The 17,873-nt window shown below is 46.7% G+C and overlaps 1 protein-coding gene across 2 annotated transcripts in view; it reads left to right on the forward strand.

The window, feature by feature from the left end:
• LOC144178926 (membrane metallo-endopeptidase-like 1) overlaps positions 1–16,344 on the forward strand; it is a 33,168-nt gene extending 16,824 nt beyond the window's left edge. For both annotated transcript variants that reach the window (XM_077707074.1, XM_077707073.1), the window contains exons 2-5: positions 5,695–5,931; positions 7,246–7,574; positions 14,289–14,622; positions 15,967–16,344. In XM_077707074.1, coding sequence (XP_077563200.1) covers positions 5,695–5,931; positions 7,246–7,574; positions 14,289–14,622; positions 15,967–16,200 — 1,134 coding nt within the window. In that variant the 3' untranslated portion in view covers positions 16,201–16,344. The remainder of the gene's footprint in view (positions 1–5,694; positions 5,932–7,245; positions 7,575–14,288; positions 14,623–15,966) is intronic.
• The last annotated feature ends 1,529 nt before the right edge of the window (positions 16,345–17,873 follow it).

The following is a 17,873-nucleotide window of genomic DNA, read 5'->3' on the forward strand; positions in this document are numbered from 1 at the left end:
AAACGAGTGGGAGAAGCACTGGGGATCGTTCTTACCATAAATCACCCGTGGCATTGCCCGCTTGCATATGTAATTTATTTATTTACTCTTGTACCCACAGCGCCTTTCAGGCATTACAGCGGGGACAACGCGTGTATACAGTATACACAATTCGATACAATTCAATTTAATCCAATTTAATCCAATCCAATCTAATCCATTTCAATCCAATCCGAATCAATTCAATCCAATCCTGCAACCTTTTAGCTTGGCTTACATCACAGCATTGTCCCTGTCAGTTTTTGTTAACATTTAGTCCTTTGTTTCTCTGTTCAGCTAGTTTCTTCTAAACTTAATATGCACCAACTAGCCCAGCAACAAACTCTCCTGTATTACATCATAGAGTTTCATACTATATATACTAGAGGGAAATCTGGCGCTGCATTCGCGGGCCGGCGTGGGCGGCGCTATTGCAGCTAGCGACGTTCCTCGCCTCCTTGGCTTGGTTAGCCACATGGCTTCTTTTTCGTCTTGAAGCCAAAAGGGGTAACATTGTTTTTTTGTTCATCTTCCATGAAGCTTCTAAATAATCCCTGACAAATAAATCTTTCCGGAGCTTTAATTTTATGATAACAGAACAAATTCGATTAATTTTCTGCAGTAATATTGTTGCATTTTTGCAGCCAAAGCCAACTTTTCAGCCTGTTCGTGAGCCATGCCAAGGACAACTGGAACGTGCCAGCCCGGTACATGACGGCACGCTCGCTGAAGCGCGGCTCCCCTAGGCAGTGGCGCCAGATTTCCCTCTAGTATATATTAGTATGAAACTCTATGGCTTACACACACATATTCGGGTTTATAACGCCGTGTACACTGACGCCAAAGCACGGAAAAGCGAAGTCCTAAGGTGCTTCGCACCTAAAAATCATGCACCCCTTCGTCTAACGACGACGATGGTTGAAGGCGAAGCTTTCTCGGCATGTATTTTTTGGTTGTCGAATCCCACACTGCGAATAGGTGCTACTCTGGACGTACGCGCCACTTTTCAAGAATACCCGCAGCTACTCTGGGGTATGCACTACGTAGGCCTAACATGTAGGCTTAGGGTGTACGGCGCGAATCGCTACCTGCTGCTTGGAGTTCGCTTCGACCATGTCGACAAGGAGCCATCGGGCAGACGCCGGTTTCAAAACGCGCGGAACCCAGGAACGATTCCGGCAACCGGAAACGGTTTTTATTTTTTTTAACTTACCCACGATAAGTCAATACAAACGTCAGAGAAAGTTGGCTTTCCCGCAGAGCGCATTGGCGTACAACGGCATCGGTGGGGACACTTAGGTTTCGCTTTAAAATTATCAAGCAAAATGGGGAACCATGGGAATATTTCATGTACTGAGCTTTTCCCGCGGAGATGTTTAGTTACATAAAGGAATTGTGGGAAGCATTGTCATGTACTTTTTTTTTAAGTGAGCGTTTTTAATGGTGGTTTTATGCGTGTACTGTTACCCTTCGTATGGCTGTCGCGGGTGCCACGGAATGTTTTCGACCGAGCTGATATGTGAATTTCGTTCCCGTTCCTGCTCGCGGCTTCGCTTGTCGAAAGCTGCCTGCGCCTCGGGAGAAGGCATGACTGGTAGCCAACCCACGCGGCCGGTGCTCACCATCGCCACGTTGACGCCACCCCTGCCCGTCGCTATCGCTAAATCTCTGCTTCACCGAGTAGCTCCCTGTGAGAGCGCTTTTCAGCCAGACAAACTCAGCCAATCTCTCTCCTCTCACTTCCAAATCCTCTCGAACCTGTTTTCTTTTTACACATGCTTATTGGGTGGCGCCGGGTGATTTTTCTGCGAACACCGAACCACTGGCGATATAAACGCCTAGCCATATTACGCTTCGGTCTAAAGAACGTTCTTTCGCACTTTGCAAGCTTCGGTTAATGAGTCCAAGCACTTCTTTTTTAGAATGGAATGAAGCCCTCGGCCACGCGTAGCCGCTGGTAACAAGTTATCAGTTAACGATCTGCGCTTATAATTTTTGTGGCCTCTTTTTAAGTCGAGTACATGGCTTGTGGAGTCTGCGGCAATTGGTAATAGCTTTATCAAACGTCGGCGCATTGACTTCGGACCCATTTCTGTGCAAGCGAACATATCTATGACAGAAACTCGTACAGTTGTTGTGTCTTCTTGAAAAGATGGTGGGTACATTTCTCTCCCGTGGCAAAAAGAGTTGGCTACTCTACCACACCTCAGGTCGAATCGTGCACTCCTTGTGTCGTCTTCACCGCTGACTTCAGCGTTTACGCATTCCGGCGGACATTAGCTCTGATCATCAGAATGCTAACTTGTGAGCTTTCGTCTAAGGGAAAACTTTCTGCCATATGCAATGTTGCATAGGAACTATGTCACTGACGCAAGCAAAACAGCGCGAGTATTAAGGAGTAACATTGGGTGCATTAATGAATAGTAGCATTTTAATAACGACCTGGTAGAATAAATGTTGTTGGAAGACAAAGACAAATAAGTAACGTAAACAAATAAGACCAATAAGTAATATAGGTAAAGATCCATCGAAGGGGTATTAGCAACGCTATGCCCCGGAAGTTATTTAGTTAAAAACTCATGTTCCGTAATTGGCAACACTGGAAATATTCTGAGGCAACGTGGCAAACTTCCTTGCTTCAAAAAAAAAATGTCGTTGATCCCTTTTCATGGGAATCGGTAAAACACGAAAGTGAGATGTGCCGTCACACGATAAGTTGAATGTTTATTCTGCATTAATATGAACTCGCATATCGCTATTTATTTCGTCGGTATGGCACCGTCAGGCTTATCAGCATTAGAACGCTGGATTGCACGCTCCGGAGCACTGCGTAAACCCCAATGAAACCACACGCGCTCGCAAACCATACGAGCGAAACCGAACGGGTTGCCAGCGGATCGTTTGGTGAACTCACGATCCGCTGCAGCGAAAGAACATGATTTGCGGGGCTGTCTTGTTTGTGGGTGTGCTTGGCGAGCGACAACCTGCTGCCGCATCGCATTCGCAAATTTGCCACCACTGCGTCCCCGCTCCGTGGAGTGTACGGAAGACGGTTGCGTTGCGACGAGCTCGTCTGGCGCCAACTGTCGGCGCCCATTAGCATCGTGATGCACTACTTCGCTTCACCTCTCTCAGACGGCAGCACCATTAAAATAGAAGAGGTTGTAGGAAAGATATATGGCGCGTTTAGTATGGCGCGCGGCTGCCCGCGCTTCAGCTCGTAGCGGAGTCGGTAAAGCGCCTGGCACCTTCCGTTTCGGCGACGGAGTATCCGGCTCGAATCCTGGCGCAGCCGCATTTTTCTAGCGATATCATTTCAGTGATGGATATGACGTCAGTCAGATCTTGGTGGATCCCGGGATAAAGCACTTTCGTGTTAATATTCTTTCATTTGTACTGAAACCTTTTCAGCCATGCTACACACGGAACCACAGGCTATAGTAAGAAGTCCCTTATTTCCTCAAAAAAATCGTGGCTGGCTGGATAGATCGGTCCATCACCGGATCCCCGTGCATGTGCATGTTTAAATTTGAACATAGAAGGGTGTGAATTAAGCAGTTTGTGCAATATAACAACTGCAATGTCCAAGTCCTAAGGCGCTTAGTTGGGCGAGTTGATTATTAAGGGAATCATCGTGCTAGCGAACATTAAATAGAGACAAAGGTGATATTGGCGGGCATTTTTATGTGGCTTTGTGATATGAGCAAGTGCGACGAGAGCGATGCCAATCTATTTTGTTTGTGTTCGCTGATTTTTCACCCTTTCCACGTTTCACGTACATATACCTTTTTTCGTGTTTCTGTTGCATAAACTGAGTTGAAGTGCTAGTATGTGTTTCGTCGCCTCTTTACCTTTGTATCTCGTTCATGTTCGGTAGTACGATGATTTCCTTAGTCCTAATCCTGATGTACAGTCACACCATGCTCGATAGAGCAGTTCTGAGCAAAAGTAATGAAAACGGCATTACCACATTCCTCATACTGAATCGAAGGTGGGCCGGAAATCCTGTTGCTGCGGCAAAACTCCGGTGGGAGAGACTTCGGTTAACGGCGTTTTCCGGGCTGATTATAGCAACGTTTCTTGGCATGCATGGCCCAGGGGCTCCTGGGCGGTAGCTTATTTACGATATTACCAGAGGTGCAACCCAGCACAGCATTGGGACTTTTATGCGCGACGCTTTGTTCGGGACAGTTTCGCAACTTTCGCCGTAAGGGGATAACATCAACTGGTTACTGGTGGTGGTGCAAAGATGCGGATTTCACCGAAGGTGCCTTTTCTGACAGGTCTCCCATAACTGGTCAAGGTTTACAGGGGGTAAAAAAGGCATTGAATGCAAGGAAGCTACAAATTTGCATCCCTTTGTCTTCATGTGGGCGGTGAACTAGCATTCTTGTTCAAGATTTCGATCAGAAATATGTGAAGTGGTTGACGTACTTCATAATCGTTTGCCGGTTGAACACAAACGGATCTGTCAGTACAGTACGCCTGAGACGGCTTACAGGAACAGTTTGTATGCACCACCGGTTGAAAAATGACGGTTTTTCCTTACATGGGTGCTAGTTTCTAACAGATTTAGCACAAATGAGCTTTCAAGGGCAAAAACGGTGTGCAAAAATATTTGAGTATGGCCACGTGAACTGACGTTGCAGCAAAAGTAATTGGCGGGAGTCGCATGGGCGATGTGTGAACTACGACCTAACAAAGGAAAAAAATATCCCTGATTCCGTCTACCTTTCTTTAAACACGAAATCGTTTTACGCTGGGATCCACAAAGATCTGACTGACGTGATATCCGCCACGGAACCGACATCGCCAGAAAAATTCGGCTGCGCCATGGATTCGAGCCGGGTACTATGTCGGCGCAACGGGAGGTGCCAGGCGCTTTACCGACTCTGCTACCAGCTGAAGCCCTGATCTCACGCGCATATAGTCATACGAAACCCGCCATATATCTTTCCTACAACCTCTTCGATTTCAATGGTGCTGCCGTCTGAGAGAGGTGAAGCGAAGTAGTGCATCACGATGCTAATGAGCGCCGACAGTTGGCGCCAGCTGAGCTCGTCGCAACGCAATCGTCTGCCGTACAGATCCAGTGGTCGCAGATTTGTGAAAGCGACGTGGCAGCAGGTTGTCAATCGCCAAGCACACCCACAAACAAGACAGCCTCGCAAATCATGTTCTTTCGCAAGGGGATCTTGAGTTCATCAAACGTTCCGCTGGCAACCCGTTCGGTTTCGTTCGCATGGTTTGCGAGCGCGTGTGGTTTCATTCGGGTTTACGCAGTGCTCCCGCGCGTGCAGTCCAGCGTCTAATGCTGATAAGTCTGACGGTGCCATACCGAAGAAATATAACTGGCGATATGCGAGTTCATATTAATGCAGTATAAACATTCAACTGATCTTGTGAAGGCACATCTCACTTTCGTGTTTTACCGATCGATGAATGAGGATCTACGCCATTTTTAAAAAAAATTCGCTTGAAAATAGCCCAGTGTTATTTTAATTTTACGCTTTCCGCAAGGATGTCACTGCGACGTTCGAGCAGTCAAGCGAAAATGATAAACAAATGATTAAAATATTTCTTGGCTTCAAAGACAGCGTTACGGCTGCTGGCTTCTCGAAAATGTATTAATTTTTTTTCAGAATGCCCTAATCAAGCGTGGTTTTTTTATTACAGCCTCCCTTTGAGGTGACTGACGCCGTGTACGTGAGCAACGAGGAAATCCTGCGATCCATCAACGAAGTGTTCACCGCGTCCTTTCATCCTCCGCCATTGGATCTCCTCTACCAGACAACCTGGTGGTTCCACCAGCAGATCACAACCTTCACAGTCAACGAGCTCTACAGCGTGGCTAACAAAGGGTTTACCGCAAGCGGGACAATGCTGTACTCGCAATTATTGTGCAACATTGAGGTGAGTGCCGAACCGGTGACAGCGATTTGTGCGCAATTATATTTGTTTACACGAATAGCGCAGGACATGACATAAATCACTGCTTTCGTAAAAATGAGTCTTTGTGAAAGTCAGGTGCCCCAAGAGGTTTTGGCCCCTGCTAAAGTAGTATAGGCTTCCAAATTATTGTCGATCTCGTTTTTGAATGCTTAAAGAATTTCCCCTTCGTGTCAGGGGCCTGTTGCTAAAGTGCAGTAATCGCCTCAAGGAATTCTACCCAGTCGTTCGGCGCTTGTTTATAGGTTTATTGCGGGCGCCTAGGAGAACGCGACTGTTACATTGTAATACCACTCGTTCGAAAACACCTAGTAATTAAGGCAGCTCCACAGCAGGAAACTGTATGCCGCAGTAGTCATGAACCGTTCGGCCTTCCTGTCCCTTCAAACCGCAGCAAATTGCACGAACTAAATTACGAGGAATAATTGAGAGGCCTCACACTTTCACACAATGAGGTTGACCTGCAACCGTTTATCTCAACTTTTATCGCCTAACGCTTTGCTCACTGCGAACTTCCTACACCCGTGACACGAATCTGCAAGGGGAGGGCATATACATGCCCACTCTTGGATCATTTTCTTTGCGCACCTCAACTCGCCGCAATCGTTTCTCAAAACACTTCCCAGTCGCTGCGGCACTATGCTTGAAATTTTGTAGTGGTGAAGCACCTCAAGGCCGAGGCTTGTCCGGCGTCATGCGTCTGTGCTCACGGCACAGCACCGTCTAAATCACATCTGTGAACAAAAGGTTAACAAAAGGTTAACAAGAACGAAATTAAAGGTTCACAAAAGGTTAGAGAGAGAGAGAGAGAGAGAGAGAGAGAGAGAGAGAGAGACGCACAGCACCGTGTAAATCGAAACATCTGTGAACAAAAGGTTCACAAAAGGTTAACAAGAACAAAATGAAAGATTCACAAAACGTTAGAGAGAGAGAGAGAGAGAGCGCTCATGGAGAGCCGTGCTGCGCAAGCGCGAGGTGGATTGGATTGGATTAAATTGAATTCGGTTTAGTTTGGATTGGATTTAATGGGCATTTAATTGGATTGGATTGGATTCGAAATCGTTTTAGCAGCACTAAGCACTCTCACGGGTGATTTACGGTAAGAACGATCCCCAGTGCTTCGCTCACTCGTCATGATTCACTTAGTGGAGATGCGTGAATTTTTTTTTCACTTGCTTGTAGTCTGCCACGACAAGGCAGTCTTGTTCTTATTTGAAAAAAAAAAAAAAACGTAGCGGACTGTCACCACTATATGCACTCTCTCGCCTTCTGTCTTAGGTGGCCCTAACCTACCCCATGCCGCTGGCAGCCACGGACTTTGCCGGTCGCTCCAGCGACGAGAAGTCCGCCATCACGCGTATTCTCAGCTCCGTTCAGTCCATGGCGAAGGACAAGCTCGAGAACCAGACAGGTCTCGCGAAAGGGCTGTCGGATAGCCTGCTCTCCTTTCTGAAGGTCACGAGGGCAGTCATTTGGCCCTCAGAGTCGGCGCCTGGAGGAATGAAGGAGGCGATACGGCGACTGCATGGAAATACCGTGAACGACAACCGTGGCTTCTTCGGACAGTGGCACTCCAGCCGCGAGGAACTGCAGCGCTCCCTCACGAGGTTTGTAAAAAGAATCGTGAGCCATTTAACTCTGTGAAGGTGCATGGCCAGCGGAGCGTTTTAGCCCACGATATACAGGCGACAGGGTTTGGGTGAAAACGTATGAACAATGTTTATTTCTCTCGAGCGTTGACGATGGTCGTACATGGAAGAATGCACATACATACACAGAAACGCTTTAATTTAGACTCTACTAATACGGAAAATTTAGTTATTTAATCTTTTAATTATTTCTAAATACTGTAGTCCAATTGATCCATCGCAGGAGTGGATATGTACATTGAATGCAAAACCACTTTTCCTCATAAATCCACACAGATACTACTCAGCACATTTAAACTCACAAATGTTTCGCGTAAATTAGACGCTGCAGTGGATAATAAACACAACGCTAGAAATACCGAATGAAATTATACAAATATGTACTCGACACAATCAATTTAAATTATACAGTAATTGCTCTGAAGACCATCACCTAATTTCAACTGGTAGTAAATTCCATTTTTCAATTGTTCGGGGGAAGAAGCTGTACTTAAGGAGAATATATGTTCTTGGTTGGACTGGTGTACGGGTAAGTGTGTGGCTATTTCTAGTAGACAAATAGTTGCTCTCTAATAGGTAGCGTGGAGTATTCGCGAGAATATGCAAAATTTTGAGACATTCGCGATAACGGCGTTCGGAGATGGGTAGTAATTATGGCATATCAAGGTAAAATGACTGCGAAATACTCCAGTTAGAACGGCGTTAAATGACACGGATTGCTTTCTGATGAACTGGTTCGAGCGTGTTCATTGCAGATACTTTAAAGGATTGTCGTGGTACAGGCGTATTCGAGAATGGGTTGGATTAGCGATTTAAAAATTAGCAATTTTGTTTCAAGCGCAGCTTCGCTTAATGTACTATTTAGCAGCCTAATTTTTGTATAGTGCATTGTCGCTTGTGTAGTCCATGTGCTTCCATAATACTATAAAATTATGCCTATTGATAAGTTATATGCTTGAATATCAATGTTGCGGCGATGAGACGTATAAGCTCGAGTTCTGAATCAGGTTTTTATCTTGCAAATGGCGCACACTACGAGGATTTATTCAATCATGTATCGCAGGATAATGCCGAACGAGAATGTAGTTCAGAGGAGATAGACATCCAACCAGTAACGCCAGAAGAAGTAATGAAGAATTTGAAAGAAATGAAAGGGGGCAAAGCACCTGGGGAAGATGAAATAACAGCAGACCTCTTGAAGGATGGCGGGCAAATTGTGACTAGTAAAACTGTCAAACCTGTACACGCAATGCCTAATGAGTGCGAGTGTACCGGAATCTTAGAAGAATGCGATCAAAATACTAATCCATAAGAAAGGTGACATGAAGAACTTAAAACATTACAGGCCGATCAGCTTACTGTCAGCGGTCTACAAGGTACTTACCAACGTAATCACTAACAGAATTTCTGCCCCCTTAGATTTCAGTCAACTTGAAGAACAAACAGGGTTCCGTAAAGCCTATTCAACAAGGGACCATATCCACACGATCAATCAAGTGGTAGAGAAGTGCGCGGAGTATACTGAACCCCTATATATAGCCTTCATAGATTATGAGAAAACATTTGACTCGGTCCAAACCTCAGCAGTCGTTCAGGCATTAAACCAGGGTGTAGACGAGCATTATGAATGAATACTAGAGGATATTTACAATCGTTCCACAGCTACCATCATCCTCCATAAGGAGAGCAGTAAAACACCTATAAGGAAGGGCGTCAGGCAAGGAGACAATCTTTCCAATGTTATTGACAGCAGGTTTACAAGAAGTATTCAGAACATTGGATTGGGAACAGGTGGGAGTAAGGGTTAATGGAGAATACCTCAGTAACCTCAGATTTGCTGATGACGTTGCCTTGCTAAGTAACTCGGGGGACGAATTACAAAGCATGCTTGCCGCACTAGACAAGCAGAGTAGAACCGTGGGCCTGAAAATTAATATGCAGAAAACTAAAGGAATGATCAATAACTTTGGGACCGCACAGCGGTTTGAGACAGGTGGCGAGGCAGTGGAAGTGGTAAGCGAATATATCTACTTAGGCCACGTTGTGACCCCTGATCCCAACCATGAGGCAGAGATACTTAGAAGGATAAGAATGGGGTAAGAATGAGAAGGCCTGCATTCGGCAGGCCTTCTCAGACAATGAATGGCAGCCTACCATTGTCTCTCAAGAAGAAAGTCTATGACAGCTGCATCTTACCGGTACTCACATACGGGGACAAAAATTGGAGGGTCACTAAGAGGGTTCAACCTAAATTGAGGACGACTCAGCGAGCAATGGAATGGAAGATGATAGGTGTAATGTTAAGGGACAGGAAGAGAGCGTAGTGGGTCAGGGAACAAATGCGTGTTAAGGACAGATTAGTAAAAAATTCCCCCGCATTTCCCCGAGGGGGAGAATGTGAAAGTGCGAATGCACGGTTGTCGGCCCGCTTGCGGCGCTTGCGCTCGGCCCCCGCAGCCCACCGCCTCGCCGCCTTCTCTTCCATCTCTTCCATCGGGTTTGTAGTATCACGTGTACAACACGCAGTTATCAAGCCGCTATAACGCCGCTGAGTCGCCAACGCACGCCGCTGACGACGTAGTTTGAATGCGTTAAAGATATAAGGCGCGTTACTGACTATATCAGTGTCGCGTCCGTGGCTTATTCGGTAGAGCGTCAGGCTGCGGCCCGCAAAGTCCTCGGATCGAAACCTGGCGCCGGATGCTGTTTCTTTTTTAAATATAGAGGAGCACTGCGGACGCCGCCGCCGCCGGCGGTGGATGGTTTGGGGTCGCTTATAAAGTGCATTCGCACTTAAAATTAAGAAGAAATGGACGTGGTCAGGGCATTTAATGCGAAGGCAAGATAACCGTTCGTCATTAAGGGTAACAGAGTGGATCCCTAGAGAAGGCAAGCGTAGCAGGGGGCGGAAGAAACTTAGATGGGCAGACGAGATCAATAAGTTTGCTGGGATAAATTGGTCGTAGTTAGCACAGGACCGGAATAATTGGAGATTAATGGGTGAGGCCTTTGCCCTGCAGTGGGTGTAGATAGGCTGGCGATGACGATGGCGATGATGATGATTATTATTATTATGCTATCGTAGCGCTAGACTTGTGTTAGCAGCGCTTCACCGACATAAAGAATGTACCCAATCGGTCTTAGGTACCTCAGGCCATTACACAACATGAACCTACTCCCAGTGGGCGCGGGGGGGGAGTAAGCAATAACGAGGAAAGCTGTCCACTATTAACAAACCTATTCAGGATGCATTTCCATGTGAGACGCACGAGCTTTAGGTTCAAATGATTCTTTGAATGGCGTCCCTGTGAAACGTGTGCAAATGGTACACACTTCGGGACCATCGTTTTCCGGCGCCTTATGCTATAAAACGCCTCGCGCTTCAAACAAACGTAAGGCATAGGAAGTTTTCGTTCTCGGACAGGAAAAGTATTGCCGCAGCTTGCACAAGCTGTGCAACTCTGGAGAAACAGCAGAGCTGGCGGCCCCTCTCCCTTCGTCAGATACCCGGCTGTTCAATCATCATCATCATCATCATCATCATCATCATCATCATCATCATCATCCACTCACGTCCATTCTTTGCCTCCGAATTTCCTTATTCCCTATTTCTACAAAGCAATTGGTCTTTGTGTTTCGAGACGCACTTCTGTGTGTCAACTCTGTCACTGTGGTACTCTACCGATTCTCATTTCGCCTAATTACGTGGCCAGGCCGAGTCCGTTTCGTTTTCTTTATTTGAACTGTGATACCTCCTCTAGTTGGTTCTCTGATCCAGGAAGCTCGTTTCCTGCCTAAGTGTAACTCCGATTATTATTCTTTCTATCGTTCGTTGAGTCGACCTAAGTTTACTTTCAAGTTGTTTAGCAAGACGCCCAATTTACGCCCCATTTCTCATCACCTCACATTTACTTCCCAACTTGCCGATGAGATTTCTCCATTACCAGCACGACCGGATGATTTAGTCCGCATGCTTTCACATTGATCCCAAAGTGGACCGCGTTAGCACGCAATAGCACACGCAGCCAAGTCCAAAGCCAACACCCGCGCTACGAACACAAAGAAAATGCTGTGCGCCCTGGTTGCGGTGATAGTGCAGCAGAGATAGAGTATCCAGTCACGCCCCATGCAATGGTGTTCCTCAGTGTAAATAACGAAGGCGGAGTACCGCATGCATGATATGATTAAGCTCTGACGATTGTTAGCATCTGGCGTTCCCGAATGGCGGTGCACCGTGAGAATGTCAATGCGCAAACCGAGGGCGCATATTTCAGGGGAAAATTGAATTATTAGTCTGAAGTGTACAAAATGAAAAATACTGATGCTGAAATCTTGTCAGTACTTCAGAAATTGACGTCATTTGACGTTTGTAGTAACCCACCGCGGTAGCTCAGTGGCTAAGGGCGTTGTGCTGCTGAGCCCAAGGATGCGGGTTCGATTCCCGGCCGCGGCGGCCGCTTTTCTGATGGAAGCGAAAAGCAAACACGCCCGTGTGTACGAGGTTTCGGTGGCCGTTAAAGATCTCCAGGTGGTTGAAATTATGCTGGAGCCATCCACTACGGCGCACCTCATCGCCTGCGTTGCGTCGGCGCGTTAAACCCTACAATCAACCACTGACGTTTGTAGTAGCTTCTGCCAACGAAACGTGGTTAGCACTTTTTTATTACATCGCTGACTTGTAAGAATATAAAGAACAAGGCAATAAAGGGGAAAAAAGCGATGATAGCTTAATCGGATTGATTCCGGTGCTCTTACGCGAGGGACCGAGGTTCGATTCCGACCCCGGGAAGCGTTTTTTTTTTTAATTGGCTGCACATGTTATTGTTCCGCGCCACTGATAACCCCGTACCCCTCGGGCATTTGAGGTAGCCCATTGGTTGTGTTTGCGGTTGCACGGCGTTAAGTTCCCGACCTCCCTTACCACTACTTTCGTTGACGCTTCGAGGTTTTCGGGTACGCCGGACGGATTTGTGGCGGCCTAAACAGAATAAATGTCGGCATAAAGTAAATGGACACTGCCTATATTAGCTTCGCGTAAATCTTATTAGAACCTCGATATTACATAACTGATTATAACAGTTAAAGTCCGTCGTCGAGTATAAATACCCCTGTGTGCACATAACTAACAATCTGTCCTGGTCTCGACATATTGATATAACATCTTAAGCTAACCGCGTGTTTGAATACTTGAAGCGAAAATTTTACTTAGCACCTTCTTCTCTCAAAAAGCAGTTACGTTAGGTACGTGCGCCCCACACTAGAGTATGCTTCGTCCACTTGGGGTGCTGGCTATACGACTGTAACCAACTTGCCGCTGTACCAAACCCTGCTGTGATATTTATACTGTCTAACTATCATCGAACGGCCAGTGTAAATTATACAAAATTCAGTCTGAACCTAGTTCCCCTCGCTACACGTAGGAAGCTGTCCCGTCTGTGCCTATTTCAGAAAGTGTATCATAATAACCATGTATTCAAATCACGCTGGATACAACCCGCATGTTTCATATCTGAATGCATTGACCATCGTCACAAAGTTCACATCCCGCACAAAAACACTCACATGATCTTTCTTTTTGGCCGAAAACTTGCTGTGAGTGGAACCACCTGGCTGCTTCATTAGCTTGCATTACTAACCCTGACCGTTCCCGGGAAGTATTGTCAAATTCAAATTTGTTATAAGTTCTTATTTTGTTTTGTTTTGTCTAACACTTTGTAGTAAGCAGCTTGTTTTTTCTTGTGTTTTATGTTTCTTTTTTAGTGTGCTCTATGCTTGCTTCACTCCGTTATTTCTGCGTAGAGATAGGTTGTTCTTTTACGGGGAATAAAGTACCTTTACTGTTGCGTTTGATTGCGTTTGAGTCTGATTGCGTTTATGGCTGCGATTACTGCGCTTACTGTACCATTTTTTTTTCTTTCAAACATTATTGTATTTTTTTTTTTTGTACAGATGCCCCAAACTGAGCACGGGTTCGAACTTCTGAAGGCATTTCTCGGACATGTGCTTAGCCAGCAACATCTTAGTCACTTTACAAGAAAGTCAGTTTAGAATAAAATTGAACCGAAAATATCGTAATTATGCTGGAAGCCGCATAAAATAGAAATCGTATCAATTTCACCAAGCCCCGCTCCGTTCACGTTTGGGGGCATATGTACAATCGTTGAACTCTTTTCGCGCGCTTTTGGCTTCTCTTTTGCTCTTCTGTGTAAGCCCCTCCCGTCTGCAATGCTGTATGCCCTTAGGTTACAATAAATGTAAAAAATGGTTCGAGGCTGTGCCACTAAAAAAGGGGGGTTCGTGCGACATTCGAAGGGGGATTGGGAAAGTAGTAACTATTTTTTTTAATCGAGACGACGTAAATTAGGCACAGTCAGTTGCCCGAACATCCCACTACATCACGGAACCTCCCCCCTTCCATGGAAATAATGGTGGTGTTACAAAGTAAACAACAAAATCTAAACGGTTACCTGGAACGCTTCTGTAACGTCATGCCCCGCAACGTCATACCCTGGCAGTGGCATTACAATCACCTGAGGAAGTCTTAAATATGCGTAGCAATGTGTTCGCTCATAGATTCGTATTATCCGCGGGAAAGAAATGCTGTAATATTCATGAGTATTGTCCGTACGATCAAGCTGTCATCGAGCGTGGTGTTCACAACTAATGACGCAGTGGCGATCACGTGCTCGCCGCGGAAGTGTACCGCTTGGACCTGGAAACGCTGTCACACTACACTCGGCCGCTCGACGTCATATCTGTGGGGCTCCCGGCGCTGGCGTCGCCGTTCTACTACCCGGACGGGACAGCGGCGATGCTGTATGGCGGGCTGGGCTTCCGCTACGCTCACAGACTCTTCCTCGCCATGTACGAGAACAGGGCGGCGAGTGGCGACAGTAACGTGACCAAGAGCCTGGTCGAGGTACCCTCTTGCCCTCGGCAGGCGCACAGCCAAAGCCTCTTCCCCAGCCTGCCAGCACTGGAAGTGGCTTACTCTGCCTATACTCAGGTACGGATGTGGACGATTTTAACTCGTAGCGTTGAGGACCCAGTGTCGCGGAAAAGGCGGTGCCATCGGCGGCATTGACTCAGTGAAAAATCCAGAGTAGCATTTTTGGGCTCCCACTTAAACCCCTAACGGATGGCGTACCAGCAGGAGTAGATGGCAATGGTAAACATTTACTCTATATGCAAATTCGCGCACCCACAGGACGGAATAAACGAAATAATTTACCTTCATTTTGGCCGCCCGAGCGTTATTTAGACAGCTTGCGCAAATTGCATTCAGATATGATTCTAAATTCCCGTAGTACATTATTCTGTGCTGCTGTAAAGGGGACAATGTTGGCCTGCTGTGCCCTGTCGAGTCATGACAACGCCGACTTTTGTAGGATACCGAATAGGCTACGCGAAACAAAATGCCACAACACAATTTATTTCGTCAGTTTCCGCAACAAAATGCACGTAGATATTGCCTGGTCAACGCTGTACGTTAATGCCGCAGTCTGCTACCATATTAAGATACATACACCGTATTTTAGCCTTTTCGTTTTTCTGCTGTAAACAATACCTCTTGGCTATGTACTAATAACAAAAAACGAGCAAAAACCGGGAAGCAGTCCGCAGACAAATAGAGGACTAGTACTTTCAACCAATTTCGGTTTCCCTCACCGGCCACACAGATTACGTTTTAGGGAGATGTTGGAAGGTATTACGTCCTACTGTTCTGGCCGCAAAACTGCAAGTTGTGACATCAATCAATAGCCCTCACCGTCACAGGCGTTTTGCGCGTCTTCTGCGGAGGTCTCACGGGGTCTGCATTCGCCTGCTCGTGCTTCCGGGGGGCGACCGGTACGCGGGAAATTTAAAAAAAAGTACTTGAGACAGTTAGTGTAATTAAACGTTATTTATAAAGTTTAGTTTTTAATTGAGACACATTTAAGATCGTTTATGTTCACGATGTTTCTCCTCACAGCGTTAATTTTTTTACAATTTTACCGAAGTTTACGATGCCATTGAGAGACCCGGCTGGGCGAAACGAAAGCACCTGCAACACCACCTCAGGAGAGCGTTTCTCGTCCCGGAAAGGGCTATCCAGCGTCACCCATAAGCGACTGGTTCCCAGGGTATGGAGGGTCTTTATCACACTGAAGGCGATTTTTGTGGCGCTCTCAATATGAGGTAGCTCGCTGCGGATCCAATTAAAATTGGTTTTTTGGGGTGTTTCCTGGCGCGTCTGGCTCTAAACATTACCTGCGGGCACCTTCGTGAACTGCTGAAGCGAATTATCATTTTTAGGTTTTGAGTTTCGTGGGGAGCCCCCCTTTAAGAATGCCCTGCCTTCCGCTTGCAGCACATGAACGGCACCCTAGACGCGAGGATTCACGGCGCTGAGAATGTCACCGCGGATCAACTCTTCTTCCTCACCGTGTGCCACACTCTCTGCGCTGTCGGTTTGGAGACGCGGATACCCAACGCGTGCAACGACGCCGTGCGCAACTTCCCGCCCTTTGCGAGCGCCTTCAACTGCCCCGACAAGTCCCCCATGAACCCGGAGACAAAATGCACCATTTTTCCTGCGCGGTAACTGTTGTGGCGCACCGCTAAATCGAGTCCGGTTATTTTTTCTGTCTCATTATGCGAAACAAGACGAAACGACGCGCCTAAAATTGGCGCCTTAAGGTATGCGCATTCTCGAGTGCCGCATGATTTTCTTGTAGCAAGTGTCGTAGCGAAGTTGCACCGTTTGTGACATAATGTACATAAATGCCTTTATTTTTGCGCCTGTGTTGTTGTGTAGTTTTTTTTTCTGAGACGCAGAATCATTTCCAACGCCCAACTCAACCTTGGGAAGGGTCAAATTTGTAATGGTTAAAAGCCTGCACCTCGACGTGCGCTAGTAAGGAAAGTATTCGCTTGATGTACGCGCGCACCAACAGTCTTTCCGAGTCTATTAAAGCTGACTAGGATAAACCATTGCTTTCGATATCCGCTATTTGGTATCAATTTGTTCATATATTTGCTTCAAAACGCTATTGATTCTAGGTGCTTTGCTAGAGTGCCGGTAAAGAGTAGTGTGTTCCTGTGGGGACACATATCGCAACCGTGCAAGGCCAGGCTAAGGCTAGCGGCGTGTAACTGCGTGTAAAAGCAGCTCTCCTTCCGGTAAGAATTGTACGAAATGTCTAATGAACCAGCCTGGCTATTAACTACGGCACGCAATATAGGAAACGTTTACTCGTAAGCCGTAATTAAAAGCTCCTGTACCCACACCAGAATATTATTCTCTAGGTTATGCCACTGATGGTGTATCACTTCACTTCATGCACCTAGTCCATGCCCTCAGTCCCTCATGTACTTATATATAATGGTTTAGGCGCAAACCGTGGATGCAAATTCACTCAACCACTCAGTCAACTATGCCAGAACGAGGGAGCTGTAAACAACAGCCATGTTCTTTAGTGTAAGCGCCAAATAGTATGTTGCCGAATATTCAGAAATGCCAACCTACTGCTCAATTCAACTACTTCTATCCTGTTTCAAATTGCACCACTGGGTCTGCAAAATATTTCGGTGGCCTGTTCACTTTTGGCAGGGAATGGCAGCATGGTTTCATTTAATCTACGTTCTTGTAAGCCAAGGCGTACTTGATCACAAATAACGTTCCACTAAGTTTGTTTACTACAGTTGGTGCGACATAAGAAAGGGTGTGTCACCCGCCAAGTACCGAGGAACTGTATTTTCAACCGACATTTTTTTACACAAGTATACGATTTAACCTATTTTTCGTGTGTGTGTACGTTGTTGTTGTTGTTGTTGTTGTTGTTGGAAAACGTTTATTCAGAAAAAGGGAGAGGGGAGGGGAAGAGAAAGAGGAGCGGTGGGTGGCCATCCTATTCCGGTAGGCCGCGCAGGGTCGCCGCCGCCTTCGCCCGAAAGAGCAGGGCTTCCTGGTCCTCGAGCTGGCAACTGCGCAACGCGCTCACCCATCGCTCTACAGAAGGGGGATCGGGTGGTTGGGTGTTCAGTGGGCACATCCAGACAAGGTGCAGGGTCGTGTTGGGAGTGTCGCAGCGTGAGCAGTTGGGTGCATAGCAGGTGGGGGAGACGCGGTGGAGGGCGACGTGGTTGTCGTATGTGTGAGTTTGAAGTCTTCGCCAGATGCGGGCGTCGGGAACGGAGAGCGGAGGGTGAGGACGGGGATACGTGCGTCGGGAGGCCCTGTAGTGGTACAGGATGTCGGTGTAGGTTTGTTCGAGA

The sequence above is a fragment of the Haemaphysalis longicornis genome, unplaced genomic scaffold (assembly GCF_048455015.1).
Source record: "Haemaphysalis longicornis isolate Haplotype H1 unplaced genomic scaffold, Haemaphysalis longicornis Haplotype H1 scaffold_4, whole genome shotgun sequence".
In the NCBI taxonomy this organism is placed as follows: Eukaryota; Metazoa; Arthropoda; class Arachnida; order Ixodida; family Ixodidae; genus Haemaphysalis; species Haemaphysalis longicornis.